Genomic DNA, 18,268 nt, shown 5'->3' with positions numbered 1-18,268 from the left:
ATTATATTTTTTAATATGTTTCTTGTCGTTTTGATTTCTAACTTTTTTCTTGATATTTTGTTAATGTTATTATCATTTTTTTTATTTTTTATGTTAATTCTAACCCTTTTTATTTTGATTTTTTCATAAATTAATTTTTTCTTTTTACTTGCTTTTAATCAAATAAGAAATTTATTTATGTTTCAATTTTGATCATTATTTTTTTAATTTTTTTTTAAATCCTCTTGTATAATTGAGATTTTTTTATTTGATTGATTAAAAATTAGGTTTTATAATTGTTTTTTAGATTTTGTGCTTCATGACTTATATTATAGCCTTAAAAAGTTAACACAAGTTTTTTTTTAAAAAAAAAAACTTTATAGTTATCTTTGTTTTTTTATTGGATTATTCAAATCTTATAATTTTAGTGATGGATTTTACAAAAAAAATCTTAAATTGACTTGATCTTAATTAATTATCAAGATTATAAATTTACCATAACTAAGTTTTTTTTGTTATTTTATTTTATTTTAACATCTAAATATTATTTTTTTTGCATGAAAATATAAATAGGCTCATGAATAAGCATGGGCACCGAAGCTAGTTTCCTACCACTTGACCATGGTTCAAGCATTTGGTGTTATTTAGAGCCATAACGATTAAATTGATTTCAACCATGCCATGCATAATGTATTCATAAAAAAATCTCGAACTATTAAGTAATTAATAATTTCATAAAAATACCATGCATGCTCGTGGGTTTGTTGATAAAATTTTTAATTTATTTTTCAACACAAGAATTTATTAATATTTACAGTATACCTTAAATGTTTTTTTTTTTGAAGATGTCGAGTGTATATTTCCATTAGAACTCAATCAAATTTAAAGAAACAAAAGGAAAAGATCTTTAATTGCTAAACAAAGTTTTGCAAAAGTGCTAAGATTCCCACTAAAATCTTTATTAATCCTAACCTTAAATTCCAGATCGAATCGGATTCTCAGTGTTTTGCTATCCTTTGCAAGCATGTGCTGTCATAGTATTAAACTTAAATTAGGTTAATATCTTGATCATGGATTGGAAAGATTGATCTGAGTAAGCTTTTAAAAATATATTTGTTAAAAAATCAAAATGATATTATTGTTTTTAAAATTAATAGGATGATAATCGAGTTTTTATCACGAAAAATCTAAATCGATAAAGTTATTGGATCAATCTAAATTTTTAACTGAATTAATTAATTATTCTTTTCCAGCCCGAATCTGTACACACTTGTTTAACCCGGCAGGGACAGTTCAAGTTATAAAACAGTGTTTTCTGTGCGTGCACATACGTGGGACTCTCGAAGCGCGAGACGCACAAGGATCCGAATTCCGCCAAACAACCCGCTAATCAACTCACCCAAACGCGTCCCTGCAAATTAGCAATCTGACTGAAAGGGGAAAAGGGTAGATTTGTCACTTAAAAAATGTCCGGACCACGCGGCAATATTCTTGTCATTAGCCACCTTCTTCGATCACGATCACGATAACGACCACGATCAGACGGCCCCTAATAACGAACAAGCCGAACTCCACCTCCACCACTACGCACTTATCCTATCAACGCGCTTCACAAGTCACGACATGTCCCCCTTCACTTTCTTCTACCCTTCTTTTCCTGTAAAAAATATTACATTAATAAGTTTTAAAAATGTTTTTAATATATCTTCAAATAAAAAAAAAATGTATTATAACACCAAACACATGAAATATGAAAGAGGACATGTACGCTGAATCCAATTTAAGTGGATACACATGAAAGGATTTCTTTAGCAAGTACCATGTATGTTCATCGAGATTCAAAAATACTTAATCCATGCCTTTCAGATATCCAACAATACTTGCAATAACGATATTTAATGGTAACAATGAACTTCTCTTTGGTATAATTGTATCTCTAAGAAAATCACTACTCATACCAAAGATAAAGAAAAAGAATCACGGAAAGAATATTACAAAATAATTTCTTACCTGCTTGGTGGGGTCAAAATTTGTTCTTGAGCGGGGGAGAGGATAAACTTCTTCCATGTTTTCACTGGCGAGTGGCTACTGGCTGCTGGCTGCTGGCCTCTCCGTCCACATCAAGTTCTAACCTCATCTAGCATGAGGTCTTCCCCTTAAGAAATAAAGAAAGCAGAAACGTTTTGAATGCTTGACAAGTTACTCTCTGTGTTCTCATCTTCGTGTTCATCGGCCATATAGTTTCTGCCAAAATACCTCTATATCCTTTCCTCATCTTCGTGTTCATCTGCCAAAATACCTCTATATCCTTTCCTCTTTCACCTTCTGAAAATCGTTTTAGATTCGTATATTCATTTTTCGCGTAACAATTATCATGGCATAGATGATTTCATTTTCTCTCTTTCCTTAAGCAGACTAGAAGAGCTAGACAATAACGAAAGCCGTTTTTTCCATTAATGCTTTCTTTATATTTGCTGATGATGCTACCCCACCGCCTTTAAAGAATACACCTTTTATACTATCATTGAAAACCATACATTAGCAATTAGCAATATACTCTATAATCCCATGCGAATCTGTTTTTTTTTTTTTTCAAAAACAATGCCCAGCAACACCACCACATCTTCTGCTACTCCTCGAGACACAATGACCCACTTGGATTTCTTCAAGAAGCTCAAGAGATTGAACCCTCTTGAGCCTTCTCTTGGCATTCTTGGCTTCTTTCTAGTCACCGTACTCCTCATTTGTTGCTTCTTTTACTTGGATTATAGGAGTGTGACTCGTGGCCTTCGCTACCATGGTATCTCCTGGTCTGGACTTGTTGTACCTTCTTCATCAGAATTAACTGGTGGAGATAGTGGACGGCCAGGATTTCTTGATAAGGGTGGTGATTGGTGTGATATTTTTGACGGGAACTGGGTTTGGGATGATAATTATCCTCTGTATCAGAGTCAAGATTGTTCCTTTATAGACGCTGGTTTTAGGTGTTTAGAGAATGGTAGGCCTGATAGCTTCTACACCAAGTGGCGTTGGCAACCCAAATATTGCAACTTGCCCAGGTATTCCTTTCCTTTTTGATCTGTTTAATTGGTTTTTTAAACTTTGAGTTAATTACTGATAAATTGTGGAATTATTGTTGTGCTGTGTTGGGTTGCTTACAGATGAGAAAAGGTTGCTAAATTATAATAGTTGTATATTAGGTTGGGTAGAAAGCGGTTTTTTCGTAATCTTTGACGTTTTCCAATTAAAGCGTTAATTAAATGATTTGTAAGAATGATATTATGGCACATTTCCTGGCAATCAGCACGGAAATTCCTTTCTATTTGGTGTCTTGTTGTCAACTACCTTTGTCCATATCAAATTAGTTTTTATCCCCTTTTTAGGAGATAGACACCACACTTGCTTGATAACTAACTCTAACATAGTTTCACAGAAAAATTGGAAGTTGTGTTTGGCTCCAGAACTTAGAGAATGTGTTTCTTTTAAACACTAGCCAAGTACCTACTTTTTGTGAGAAAATTTATTGTTTAAATGTTTCCTGGTACTAGCAATCTCTTTTCTTGGAATGACAATTACAATTGCTCTGAGAAAAGCTTATCTGAAGCCCCCCTCTTTTCCTTGAGACAGATTCGATGCAAGGTTGATGTTGGAAAAGCTGAGGAACCGGAGGCTTGTATTTGTTGGAGACTCAGTTGGAAGGAACCAGTGGGAGTCCCTCCTGTGTATGCTTGCCACTGCTGTTCCTGACAATTCTTCTATATATGAGGTGAATGGGAACCCAATTACAAAGCACAGAGGGTTTCTGGCGTTCATATTCAAGGACTATAATTGCACCCTTGAATATTACAGGGCTCCATTTCTAATGGTACAGGGCCGCCCCCCTGCTGGAGCTCCGAAAGAGGTGAAGTTGACTTTAAGAGTGGATACATTGGACTGGACTTCCCCCAAGTGGAAAGATGCAGATGTTCTAGTTCTTAACTCTGGCCATTGGTGGAATCATGAGAAGACCATAAGAGGGTCAGTACAACCTATGCAACTAGGTGTCCCCAAGAGCTGGTTCTTGTGTCATTGTGTAGTGTGCATGAAGCTATTTTCAACTTTTGGCATCTTTGAATCTGGAGAATACTAGATTGGAGCATAATAATTATTCCTAGCCTTTTATCCTACCCGGTCTGCATGTATGCATAAACAAGACTATTGGAGGGTAAAGACATCATATCTGATTTTGTACTTTGCACTATAGGACTAGGATATATCATATGAGCTTGAAGATAAATTTTATATAGCCTTTTACAGTAGCTCGTATGCATTTACCTGCAGATGCAATTTTTTCACGGTTTAGCAACTTGGGGTTATAGTGGAAAAAAAACTTTATTATGATGTGGTTTAAGTTGGAAAGCGTGTCTAAGATGGCAATGCATCTGCTCAATTATTGAAAGTTAGGCCTCAAGGTGACAAGTTTAGATGAAGGAAGGTACACAATAGTCTCAATCTGGGGGTGAGAGGGTAAGATAGGATATCAGATCACTCCAACCTGATGACCTGGTTCTTTTGTATGTGTGCATGTGTGTCCAAGTGCACGCACTTTGATTTTTTGACTTTCGGCACTATAGAGATAGGATAAGACCACATGAGCGCAAATAAATTATTATATAGCCTTTTACCATTGCTGGTGAGCTTATATGTGCAGATGTGTTATTTCTCAGTTCAGCAACATGGGCACATGCACAGTTCAACTTGGAGAGGAGAGCATGTTTAATGTGGCCAATGCATCTGCAAATTATAGAAATTTAGGCCCCGTGGTGACAAGTTTAGAAGGAGAAAGTTACATACAGGTTGTTTGTTCACATTTTTTCGATCTGAGGGCTAGAGCCAGAAACATATATGCCTTTTATTTGCTGACGAGATGAGGATGTGTTTCAGTTAGCCATGGATATGGTAAAATTTATCAATGATGAGATTATAGATCTTTTCCATGCCATGGATTTACTTCAGAGTTTTCTGGGACATGCATCTCCCTATTTGAGCTTGAAGGTACCAACATATTGGAGGAAATTCTTCAGTGTTTGTTCAGTTGCATCTGAGATGGCATGTGACATTGTAGATGTAAATGGATTATTATGAAAGGTTGAGCGCATAAGTTGGAATAAAATAAATGCTAATATGAATTCGATACAATTGGTCCATATAGCATGCTTGAACATGGGTGAGTAGACCACATTGGAAGATTATTCTCAATTTGTTAAGCGTGATGACCTATGAGATGTCCCTAGAGTGTGTGAGGGTGGGGAGTTGTCCCAATGAATCCTCTTACCACTCTTAAGCCAAAGTCCAAAGGTGTATCATGTCCGCATTGCTATATCAGTGGGTTAGAATGTGCTTTTAGCCTTCAATTTGAGCATGACATTCAGACCAATGATTGAGCTTGATTTATGGATGAATCAGGAAAAATGCGAGAACATTTTTATCTTATTTTCACTACAGTGCACACAATCACCCACAAGTACCATTTCCTTGCAATGAAACCACAATCTTCTTGTTGCTGCTACCACCAAGTTGACCTGCATTTCATTGCATTATTCCCTCATAGTAACACCATCAGGTGATTTTGCTTTATTTTTTCCCCTAGATTTAACAAAGGGAACATGAAAATTCTGTTTGCATGCTTTTGTCAGTTGTCATTTTATGCTGTACTTCATGTAGGAAAAGGCAAGGACAGAAATCAGTTCATGCTATAATGTTGAAATGATATTTGATCATTGAATTTATGTTATTTATCAGGGGTTGTTACTTCCAAGAAGGGGAGAAAGTAAGGATGGAGATGAGTGTTGAAACTGCATATGGAAGATCAATCGAAACTTTGATTGATTGGCTGCACACTGAAGTAAATATGAGCAAGACTCGAGTCTTCTTTCGAACCTATGCTCCTGTACATTTCAGGTTTCTCTCTCTCTCTGTTTATTTTTTAAAATTTCTGCATGGGAACTCTTTTTTTTTCATGAACATTTCAAAATATATCCAAAAGTTACTCTTTCTCGAATATTTCAACTGTCAGATCTTTCCTGAATGTTTATTTGTCTATATGTACTCTTTTGATTCTTAGTCTCAAGCTTTAGAACAGAATAACTTCCTCCGGAAAACCTGAACTCTTTTCATGCTATAATGTGAACTAACACTTTTCAATTCATGAGTTACTTGAGATGATTCCTTTGCTCCAGAATTGCAATTCCTTTGCATGCTTGCAAATGAAATTTTTTGTGCGTGTTTATCTAATAAATTGGCTGATGTAACAGGGGCGGCGACTGGAAGACTGGTGGTAGCTGCCATCTGGAAAAGCTTCCTGACTTAGGCTCTGTGCTGGTTTCACCAGATTACCGTTTCAAACTATTTTTTGATGTGTTATCAAAACACTCAAATGAATCACAAGTAATGAACTTGCATTTGTTGAATGTGACAAGCATGTCAGCCCGGAGGAAGGATGGCCATGCGTCCTTATACTATCTTGGACCAGGTAGAGGTCCAGCCTCCCTACACCGTCAAGACTGCAGCCATTGGTGCCTGCCTGGTGTACCTGATTCCTGGAATGAGCTTCTTTATACACTTCTTTTGAAGCAGGAGTTGGTTCATGTACAAGATTTAACAGAATCTTCTCAAGCTCCATCTGTGACCACTTAAGAAGTAACCTGTTTGGACCAACATGATTAAAGAACGGCAGTTCATAAATCAAAGGTTGCAGTTTCCTCAAACATATCAGCAAAATCATCATTTGCTGAGTTGGATGCGGTGCTTTGCTTCCAGACCATCCATTTAATCATCAGTTGCCTTAAGCAATCCTTGGCAAAATTTAAGTTATACCATTTTTCAGTGAATTTTGTTTTCTGAATGATCGGGACAGTTCACAGGCATCGTGATAGGAAGGCAAAGTTGATAGTTGAGAAGAGATATACACAAAGGCATGCTTTTCTTTTTGTTATACAAGCTGTATTCCTTGGACAGAACAAAAATAGAAAAAATCCTGATCAGGCCGCTTGTAAATTGTATATGCAGAGCAAATGCTGGAAATTTTACAGTATGAGAAATCCTCAGTTCAGTTTACACACCCTCGGAAGCAGAGAACTTTCAGCCATGGTAATTCTTAAAGAATGAAAAAGAATTCAGGGCGTGCAGATTCTTTAAGCATATATGCTATGCTAGTTTTAGGGGCTTTTATTTCTCTATTGTGCCCTCGAAATTCTTTCGGTTTCTTGACACGGGCATGGAAAAACTCTCAACTTAAGCAAGGCAGTTATGCATTAAGGATTTGGCGGGCCAAACATTCGTACTTCGATACGAAAGAGTCAACTTGTGAGTCATTTGAACCGAAAGCACGGGGCATTATCACTTCACTGTTAGGTGCTCGCTGTGAATCTACCCTGCAACTTGCAGTGTGTATTTATATAATAATCTAATAAGCAAGATGGATCCTGCTATAGCTGATTTTGCGAAGGAGATTGAGGCTAGGTTGGGCTTTGATCATTAACGAGGCAATGCCCTGTCCTTTTCCCCTCTTGAAGTTAATCCATTAGCGTACATTCCTCTAATCTCGATGAAAGGAAACACCACTACATGCTCCCTTGATTTAACAGAAGTGGGTGCCACTGCCGATTTCTGGTCAATCATGGTTGTGTAATTGTCAAATAAAACGCGGAAACATTCACGCACAAACAGGCATAATTGATGCTTTCCACTATTAAGAATCCAAATTTGGATGAACAGGTTCAAGAACGAACAAGAAAAACTGATCTGCCAAAATAAGAACGATAAAAAACTAGAGGGGAGTGGAGAAGAAAAACCTTCGTCAACCAAAACAAGAATGGGGACATCGAAGGGGATAAGAATGGACTCGCTCTATGGGGTACATATATGGTCGACAAAGAAAAATCTCATCTTGTTGAAAGCCATTTTGTTCAGTAAATGGATATTGCTCATATCTAATTGTGCTATCATGGAGCACCGAACGAGCCCCTTTTCGGCTGACAAGTTGCAAACATGACTGTTTTAGCCTCACCAATATATGTTGTGCAGTCTGAACTGGTGAGGTTCTGAATCTGATTACAAGCGCCATGAGAAGCATTAGGATAAGGATAGATGTTGCGGTAGTCGTGCGAACTTTTTTTTTTTTCCTTATAGTTTTTTCAAATGTTTTTTTTATTGATTTCATCCTCCTACTGTTAAATTAAGGTTAGTTAATTGGATCACATTAGTTTTTTCATATTAATTTTATTATTTTTTTAATTTTATTTTTAATATTTTTATTAATAAATTGAATTATTTTTCAATAAGTTAATAAGGTCAAGTCAAAGTTAATAAGGTCAAGTCATGATAACTCCTGTATATTTTACTTTTAAACCCAAATTAAAAAGGAATTTAGATAGGGAGATTTCAATATTGATCTATTATGATGGATTTAATAATAATATTAAATAATTCTTTACATAATTTTTGTTATTTTAAAATTAGAAATTAATCTAATCCACGATATGACACAATCCATTTGACTAGTAACAAAATATACTAAGAGGGAAGAGTGGAATTCATGGTGCTAATTATTGTAGCTCTGGACTTAATGACATCGTGGATTGTAATAATGGAGTTACACTTTTGCCCCCATGATAAAAACATTTGGTCTAATTGATGGGTAAAAAAAAATTATACCTGACAGCTACTAGCATTTTTTCCGTTTTTGTTTTAAACGCATAATGAATTTACTAAGTTGCCTTTGAAGTAAAAAAAAAATGCTTTAACTTAAGTCTAGGGTTATTTTTTTCATTTTCATCTTGGTTTAATCTATTTATTTATTAAGTAAGGTTAGGGAAATATTTATACTTTATTCTATAATAAATATTTTTTTAAAAAGCTGACATGTGCTTGTATATTTCGGTATATAAATGTTGGTCATTATTTTTTAATAACGTGTGCAATGTGATTAAATGAGGATTTTTGGTACCACATTAGATTTATCTCATCAACCCTCCTAACCTTTGATGATGTAAATAATTGATGAATGTCTGGTTTGACACTGACAATCTTTTTTTTTCTCAGTTTTCATACCTAACTTTTTAGATTTTCAAGTTAGTCCTTCAATTTGTGTTTTTCTTTAGAATTAGTTTTTATTGTTTTGATTTTTAATTTTTTGTTCTTGGTTTTTTTATAAAGTTTTGATTTTCTTTTCAATTTTATTCTTCAACCCCAATTTGTCAATGTTGTTTTTTCCACTTTGATCCCTCTTTTTTTTTAATTATTTTCTTCACCTTTTTATGTATTTTTTTATCGGGTTTCAATTCCATACCTCAATCCAAATTTATGGTTTTTTTTTTTTTTTAGCAACCCTCCTAACCTTTGATGATGCAAATAATTGATGAATGTCTGTTTGACACTGACAATCTTTTTCTTCTCAGTTTTCATACCTAACTCTTTAGATTTTCAAGTTAGTCCTTCAATTTGTGTTTTTCTTTAGAATTAGTTTTTATTGTTTTGATTTTTAATTTTTTGTTCTTGGTTTTTTTATAAAGTTTTGATTTTCTTTTCAATTTTATTCTTCAACCCCAATTTGTCAATGTTGTTTTTTCCACTTTGATCCCTCTTTTTTTTTAATTATTTTCTTCACCTTTTTATGTATTTTTTTATCGGGTTTCAATTCCATACCTCAATCCAAATTTATGGTTTTTTTTTTTTTTTTAATTTGATCTTCATTCTTTGATTTTTTTTGTCCTTCTATTAAAGTTATTTTTTCTTTTAATTTCACCATTCAATCCAAAAATTTGTAGTTACCCTCTAATTTATTTTGAATCCTTTTGTATAATTTTTTTTTTTTTAATTTCATCATTTGATGTTTGATCTATAAAGGATCGGGTTTCATAGTTTTTTTTATGCATGATGCTTTCAGTTTAATAACCCGGGTCATTAGTTTGAAGAGTTAATACATGTTGATATTTTTTTTACTTATTTTCATTTTCAACTTCATTGTTCGACATTAGTTTTTTTTAAAAAAAAAATTTGTTTTGTGGTTTTCTTTCTTTTATATATAGTTATCTTGATATTATAACTTAAACGACGTATTTTATAAGATAACTCCAGTTAACTTGTCCCTTATTACCTATGTTATATGTCTATTGTGTTACCTCAAGTTAACTCGGATCGGGTTTTTTAATCTATTTTTAATCCAATTTTGCATTTCTAGTTTTTTTTTAAAAAAAGAAATTTAGTCTATTTACTATCATTGTCAATTTTCTTTATTGCCTAATTAAAATAAAACCAATTTATTAGACTTGGTTGAGAGTACAAATTGAATTATTGATTTTTTTTTCTATTTTAAATGTGCTTGCAACATCTAAATATCATTTTATACAAGAAAAAAATGCAAATCTATTGCATAATATAGGCCCACATCTAGTTTACACTAAGACCAAAAGTATCACTTATAGTGTACATCCTAGAGTTCCAGATAATAGCTGTTACATTTGTATCGTGAACACTTCTAGTAATAATGCACCATCTAAAGAATCCAATAATCACAAGTGCTAATTTTGGAGAAAAAACCCATGTTTTTGTTTCTCATGATTTTATAAAAAATAAAGTTTTTTTGATTTTTCATTTCAACTTTCATTGGTTTCTCCATCATTTTTGCAAAAAATGATTTCAATCCTTATATGATGTAAGAGGTTTTTAAAAATTATTTTTTCTTAATCATTTTTATCCCTTTTAATTTAGTCTAGGAAATTAAAAGATATTTTTAATATTTTTATTTTTCCTCGTTTATTTAGAAAATTTATTGTTTTTTCTTTATTTTTGGATTTCATTGTTTATTTATATTGGTTTTTGATTCTAAATATTTGTAAAACTTTTAGATTGGTAAAATACTTAAAGAAAAATATTTAGTAGTAAAATCTTGAATTAAAATTTATGGTATGACCATATTTGATAGAATTTTATGTTGATGACTCGTGTTGTCTTTTTTATGTTGTTTTTGTCCAAGTCAATTGATATCATAATCCAATGATTTCTTGCAGGTAACTATTTTGTATTGTTGAACAACTATAACTAGAAAAGATAGTCACTGAATAACATGTGTTCATGTATGAAGAAAAGATGAGGTTTTTTCTTAGAAAATAGGCATTTAAGAACAGGTAATAAAAGACATGTTGAGAAAAATTACAAAATTAACATGTCAACTAACTATAATAAACATGCAGATATAAGTTGAAGAATTATGCTGTCGATTAATGAAGTTAAAAAAGAGAAATTTAGAGGATTATGAGGAAAATAATCACATATCTATGACGAGTTTTGAGAATTCGTTTTGGAATCATGAACAAATGAGACAACTTATTGATAAAGATGAGTATTATGGAGATTCTTGGTGATCGTGTTTATGATGAGATGGGTATATATTAATATTCCCAGTCAATTTATGTTATTTAGTTTAATGATAGTCATGTTGATAATAATAACATAAATAATAATAATAATAATGTCATTAATAATTTCCTTGTTAATAAGTTATAGGTTGAGTGTGAAGAGAACATGCTTATTTTTTTTTATTTAAGTTTTATTAACCTATTTTATTATAAATTTACTATAATTACAAAGATAAATTTATTTAGTAGTTATATGTATACATTGCATATTGGTGTAAGAAGTTTGAGGTTTGTAATTCATTATTTTAGAAGCCAGTTGAAGAGAAATCAATTAATTGATGTCTTTTATGCAAAATTTTAAATGATGGGACTAAGAATAATATCTAAAACTATTATACCCTGGAAATGAATGAATAAAAAGTGTTAGAAAGCCTTGATCAGATATCTATAAAATCAAGAAAAGAATAATTTAAACTTAATTGTTAGGTTTTTTAAATCTAGAGAGATTGAGTTAAGAGGTTATGAGAAAAAAATATTTTTATTTATTTTAGAAAATTATATAATATGTTTAATAATTTTATTTTTTAAAAATTATTTAGGTTGTTTTATAGTTTATTTAAGGAGTTATAAGCTTTTAAAAGATAAATTATATCTTTTTAAATAAAAGTTTGTGATGTGATTATATTTAATTGAATTTTATGTGGTTTTTTTTTATATTGTTACTGCCTGCGTAATCGTTCTTATATTTATATTTTATTATATTTTTATTTTATTCTCCAAGAGAAGCATAAATATTCTCTAGAGTGATCTCTTAGTTAGAAGACCTGGTGTCATTAAGTAGGTTAATCCAGTGATTTACTAATACAAATAATTAAAAACTTTGTTCATTAAAATAATAATGTTTAAATTTTATTTTTAGAAAAAGTTTAAAGCTTAGATTGAGTTGGATTCCAATTTATGATCTCGAACTTCTAAATATGATATGACTTCAGAAAAGAAGTTGAGAGATGGTGCCACCTATACATTAGTCCTTTAAAGGGGCCGCCTTTGTTCCATCCGTGCCAGCGTTCTTTAATGTCATCCGCCTTTGTCTGACATTTTGGAATGCTGCCCTCTTCTTAACTTCTTACAAAGACAAGCCCAACAGGAAAACTGGAAAAGACTTCAGACATTTCACACAAGAAGAGGTCGGCACGCAGGTGGTTTGTTCTAATCTGGAAAGTCTATATCTTTTGTTCCGGGGGGTCATGAGCGTCACCGACTCTCCTGTCCTGTGGTTCGCAGGTTGTATGTTTCTCTGCCACCATGGCTCAAGTGGGCTTTCAAGTTCCAACTATTTGACTATGAAGTAAAAATGGGTTAAGAACAAAGCTAGTGATGCTGTCGGCTAGTTGTAAAACAACCTTTTTCTAAGCCCTAAATTGTCTTGCTTTAAGTGCTTCTCGGCCGAGTTTATAGTACAACCCCCATGGCCTCTGGTTTCGAGGTGGATCGTGGGCTGGAAGATTCGCAGTTGGACCCATGCTAAATTGCATCTTTGTTTGCCTAATACGATAGCTTTCGAACCATGTTTTTTATAAATAGCCCAATTCTTCTTTCTTTCCTTTTTTTATTTACATCCTTATGCAATCCTTGCTGTAATTGCACTTCTGTGATTTTGTAGCCTAAGGGCATGTTTGAGGAAAAAATTATATATAAAAAAATTATATAGAGAAATATTATAGTAATTTATAGTATTTTTAAAAAAGTTATAAAGCTAAATTTTTAACTAACTCCATATTAAAAAAAATAAAATCAACAAAAATAATTCTAAAAAAAATAGAAAAACTAAAAAAAGAAGAAGATAATTTTGAAAAAATAAAAAAAACAGAAAAACTAAAAAAAAAAGAAGATAATTTTGAAAAAAAAACATGCGGGAAAAGTTAAAGTTAAATTCTTAACCAGTTCAATATTCAAATTTTTTTTTAACAAAAAACATGTTAGGAAGCCAGAAACCATGTGAAACACGGTAATAAAACATAAACTATGTGAGAAAACTCAAAAATTTTTTTAACAAAAAACATGTTAGAAAGCCAGAAACCATGTGAAACATTGTAATAAAACATAAACTATGTGAGAAAACAATGTAGCAATTCATAGTGTTTTTTTTGTAAAAAAAACTACAAAGCTAAATTTTCAACTAGCTCCATATTAAAAAAATAAAATTAACAATAATAATTCTAAAAAAAACACAAAAAAATAAAAAAAAAAAAAAATAAAAAGAAGATAATTTTAAAAAATAAAAAATAAAAAAAATACGAGGAAAGTTAAAGTTGAATTCTCAACTAGCTTAATATTAAAAAACAATTCAACAAAAACATGTGAGGAAACAAGAAACCATGTGAAACACTATAGTAAAGCAGAAATCATGTGAGGAAACACTATAGCAATCCACAATATTAAAAAAATAAATTACAAAGCTAAATTTTTAACCAGCTCTATATTAAAAAAATAAAATAAAAAATTTTTGAAAAAAATGAAAAAAAAGAAGATAATTTTGAAAAAAAAGTATGCAAAAAAAGAAGACAATTTTGAAAAAAAATAAAAAAAATTAAAGAAACATATAGGAAAAGTTAAAGCTAAATTCTCAACCAGCTTAAAATTAAAAAAAATAAATTTAATAAAAATAATTTAAAAAAATATGAGGAAATACTGTAATAAAATAAAAATAATATGGGGAAATATTATAATAATTCACAATGTTTCAAAAAAAAAAAAACTACAAAGCAAAATCGACAAAAAATAAAAATAATATGGAGAAATATTATAACAATTCACAATGTTTCAAAAAAAAAAACCTACAAAGCAAAATCGACAAAGATCATTTAAAAAAAAATTCATAAAAAAAACTATATAGAAAAACATTATAGCAATCCATAATATTTAAAAAAAAAATTACAGAATTAAATTTTTAACCAATTTAATATTAAAAAAATTAATAAAGATAATTTTAAAAAATATATATAACAAAAGAAGAAGAAGGTAATCTTGGGGAAAAAATAAAATAAAAAAGCCCAAAAAAAAGGAAAAAAAGTGTGGGAAAAAAAAACAAAAAAAAATGAAGAAAAAAATGAAAAAAAGAAGAAGCCTGTAGCGTGGGAAATGTAGAGTACTTTTTTTACATTTCTTTTAGAGTACTGTTAATTATCTAGTAGGGTGTGAATGTCAAGACGCTGATTTTTTTAAAGGGATCCAAATCTAGCGAGAACATCGTCTGATCAAGTGATCGCTACCGTTTTCTCCATAAAATTATATGTCAACGATACCTTCTTTTTGGCATTTTAGACCTCTTTTATTAAGCATATATATATATATATATATATATATAATGGCTCCTTCAAAGACTTGGCAAATGGTTGCGCGCAATATTATTGTTCACTTGGAAATTTAGCTTCGGTTGAAACCAGCAAGTTCTCCAAGCTCTTCCACCTCCTTGGCTAAACCTTTCAGCTTCTCTGCCAGCTCCATCAGTGAGAACACAAAGCATGCTATTGCAAGTCCCTCAGCTGTATCATGTTTTCCTAGTTTGAAAGGAGACATGACCTGACTAAGCCCTTGTCTTGCTAATTTTAACTTTGGCACTATGAAAGGCTCTGACTGGCACCGTCTCATTTTCTTGATGCTCTCTCCCAGCTCTCTCAGGGTCCATGCAAGTGATAAGCCAGCTGCTTCACAAGGTTCTTTGATTGACTCCCTCAAAGCTTGCAGGGGCTATGATAACACAATTTCAATGGTTTAGGTCAACAGATTTCAGAAACTTAAATGGAAAAATTGAAATGTTGAAAGAAAAGTCAGTATATATTACCTCTTTGGAAGAATTAAGAGAACCCTTGAGCGAAAGTGTGATGGCAGCAACTTCTCTAAGAACCTCGCCAATCTTTTGGTATTTCTCCCAAGGGTGGAACAGCCCAAATTTTCCATGCCACGGTTCCCATTTTGCAAAATTTACCTAAAAACACCAGACTCCATAGTTTTATTGAATGCTTGAGCAAAAGAGATAGCAGGAAACATGGGAAAAAAAATTACTCAGGACAATCCTGCAGATAAATAGGCAGCACAAGTCAGTGAATTGAGGTGAGAAAATTGTTATTTTTGACAGGATAAATAAAAATTATCACAAGGAAATTAGTTTGGCTAACCAAATTCAATAGTGTCTTTGACACTTTCCTAGGCAAAAGAAAGCCCAAAATCTTTCTCAGTTGTAGCGTTACAGAACTCTTAGTTATATAAATTTTATTGAATTTGCACAAAACAAATGGCCTCGAAAGCCAAACATTTATTATAACTTCTAATTTCCTTTTTGTTAAATCATCTATGGGTCATCCTTTAAAAAATTCAATAATAATTAACAGTGGATGCTGATGCTATTTTCTAAATACTGGGGGACAAAGGAAGGAATATTATACCAAGGATTCATCCCTTGCCTTAGAGTTTAGCACTGATATGCAGTTCCTGAAACTAGCAATTGGATGAACTGACTGGTTTTCCTTGTCGCCGACTAATCTGAAATACTCATCTACGCATCCTGCAAATCAGTAAAAATTCTCACTCCTTTCTAGTTTTTACTGTCAAGAAAGATAAAATGCAGTTCATACACAGTTTTTATTGTGTTTGGTATTGTGTTCAAACTGCATATTTCAAATTTTTAAAAAATATTTTATGCTTTTTTTAATCAAAAAATATTTTAAAAAATAATCTCGAATAATAAAAAAAATATAAAAACTGATCTGATTGAATTCTCAATTAATTTGTTGAATTGCCAACCTTCAATGGAGCTGGCAAGGTCTTCGAATTTGGAGACCATAGAATTATGAATCTCATCACTAGCCCATGTGGGGTAAAAAAATAGGGTTGTGCAAATGCAGATAACGAAGCCTATAACAATCATCATGAGACGTTCACGAGCTATTTCCATGACATTTTCTTCACGTAAACCAGATACCGAGACCAGATTGAATGTGAGGATGAATATCATGATTCCATAGTCATATCTCTTCTTAATGTTTGGAATCAGTCTAGCGTATGTTGCTGCCCCGCCTGATCCACAGTCAATATTGAGCGATCAGTCTCAAAATAATTTAAATGACTGGTTAGGCAATAAAAGATAAAAATTATACTCACCTTTGACACGATATTACGGAAATTATAAAAACAGTTAAAATGTTTGAAAATATTACCAAAACTCTTGTAACTGTGTTGGCCTCAAAAACTTTATTGTTAAAGGAAAAAAAATGACTGTCGCTGCAATATTCTTCTCTTCTTTATTTGATTGATTGCTGATTTGAATTTGAATTTTTTTTTGCTGATATTGAATTCTGGGAATGATGAAAACGTTACCAAAAATAAAGAGAGAAACACCAACGATAAAAGGGTTGCCGATTCCACCAACTTGGTCACCTAAGATTGCCGCTATACATCCCAACCCGCCTCCTAAAACAGTCCCAATTCCTCGATAGAATCCCTTGCCAAGCGTAGCTCCTGAAATGCATGTGTGATGAAATAAAAGTTTATTTGGAACACGTAGCATGCATTCATTACCAAATAAAGTTCAAGCAAATTAATACTGTATACTATATACTATATACTATATACTATATCTATATCTATAGCATGGGCCAACCTGCGTGCAACTCAAAGATGACAACAACAGTCATCATAGCCCACATCGCATTATCGTCTCCAATTTCCTTGTAGAGACGGCCATCGAAGTAGACAAGAGAAACCAACACCAGAGCAGTTCCAACTTTGATACAGTGAATAATTTTCTTCATGCTGTCCTTATTTTTCTGGACAAACGAAACGATAGGACTCAGAGAAACTAGGAATTTCCTTCTCTCTTTGAGATCAGCAAATCCCTGATCATCTGAAATAGGAATCACAGTTGAACCCATTATTAGGAGGCGATACTCCTCTACTCTTTTTTTTCTCTCCTTGGTAAAAAATATTAACTTGATTGTTGAATGGCTAGGGTAGAGAGAGGAGAAGCTATTTATAATAACAAGGATCGATGGCTTGGGATGTAAAGTGAAAAGACAGTAATTTGTGCGTAGCTTCAAAGTGGACACGGGCCTTCACATTTCAAATCACACTTACATGGAGTAATGCACTGAAACATGCAAAACTCCATTTATCTTAACGTAGGGTTCGTTTTAGTGAGGTTAGTGATCCTAGTGGAACACCTAGAACAACACAAGTGTACCCTCTGTTACAGTAATGTGGAGGATGGTCTTTTCGCAACACTTTTGATGTGTGTGTGTGTAGTGCTATTTTACAGCATCTTCCCACAAAGAAAGATAGAACATGAAGACTAAACCCTAAAAAATCAAGCATTAGATATGAATTATTAAATATTGAGTATTTTTCTGAAATTTTTCTACATGTTTTTACTTAAATTACTTTAATAAAAATGTATCATAAAAATTGTATTAATTCTTTGAAATGATTTTAAAATCGACAGGATATAGGTACATTTAAATTGTATTAAAAAAATAGTTTCAAAAGGATTTTTGCAAAGCACTTTTTAAATACCTTTTCAAATAAATAATACTAAATTAACTATTAAAAACAAAACTCAAGCATCATTTTTTAATAATAGGTTTTTTCTTAAAAATTTCTTTATTGTTACTAATAATATTAATCATAAAATTATTTTTGGCATTTCTTTTATTGATATGATTACTTCTTATAAAACTATTCATGAACGTATTATTTCAAAAATCAATTATTTAAAACTTGTTTTTTCTTTATTAGAAAAAACAAAGACAAGAAATTTAGGTATCATCAAAACATGTTTTATTCATATTCATCATATCAATGCATTAATTCAAGAAAAATAAGTTCATCTCATGCATCTT

General features: G+C 31.9%; 2 protein-coding genes and 1 long non-coding RNA gene across 3 annotated transcripts; 1 reads left to right on the top strand and 2 right to left on the bottom strand.

Moving 5' to 3' along the window:
- Positions 1–1,343: 1,343 nt before the first annotated feature.
- LOC105126872 (uncharacterized) lies at positions 1,344–2,581 on the bottom strand. The gene is made up of 3 exons (XR_842507.1): positions 2,279–2,581; positions 1,990–2,235; positions 1,344–1,636 (listed from the first exon to the last, which is right to left on the bottom strand). It is a non-coding gene; the product is annotated as an uncharacterized LOC105126872 (long non-coding RNA).
- Positions 2,565–7,140, top strand: LOC105126873 (protein trichome birefringence-like 10). Its single transcript, XM_011027887.1, has 4 exons — positions 2,565–3,038; positions 3,607–3,996; positions 5,761–5,919; positions 6,273–7,140. Exons 1-4 carry the CDS (start codon positions 2,581–2,583, stop codon positions 6,652–6,654), a joined length of 1,389 nt encoding a protein of 462 aa, XP_011026189.1. The 5' UTR covers positions 2,565–2,580; the 3' UTR covers positions 6,655–7,140.
- A 7,607-nt stretch (positions 7,141–14,747) lies between these two features.
- On the bottom strand, positions 14,748–17,351 carry LOC105126871 (aluminum-activated malate transporter 2-like). The gene is made up of 6 exons (XM_011027885.1): positions 17,035–17,351; positions 16,752–16,892; positions 16,179–16,451; positions 15,821–15,939; positions 15,220–15,363; positions 14,748–15,125 (listed from the first exon to the last, which is right to left on the bottom strand). Exons 1-6 carry the CDS (start codon positions 17,303–17,305, stop codon positions 14,802–14,804), a joined length of 1,272 nt encoding a protein of 423 aa, XP_011026187.1. The 5' UTR covers positions 17,306–17,351; the 3' UTR covers positions 14,748–14,801.
- Positions 17,352–18,268: the final 917 nt, after the last annotated feature.

The sequence above is a fragment of the Populus euphratica genome, unplaced genomic scaffold (assembly GCF_000495115.2).
Source record: "Populus euphratica unplaced genomic scaffold, PopEup_1.0 scaffold30.1, whole genome shotgun sequence".
NCBI classification, from domain to species: Eukaryota; Viridiplantae; Streptophyta; class Magnoliopsida; order Malpighiales; family Salicaceae; genus Populus; species Populus euphratica.
The sequence above is the reverse complement of the archived record's forward strand: the minus strand, read 5'-3'. Positions and strand labels throughout refer to the sequence as shown.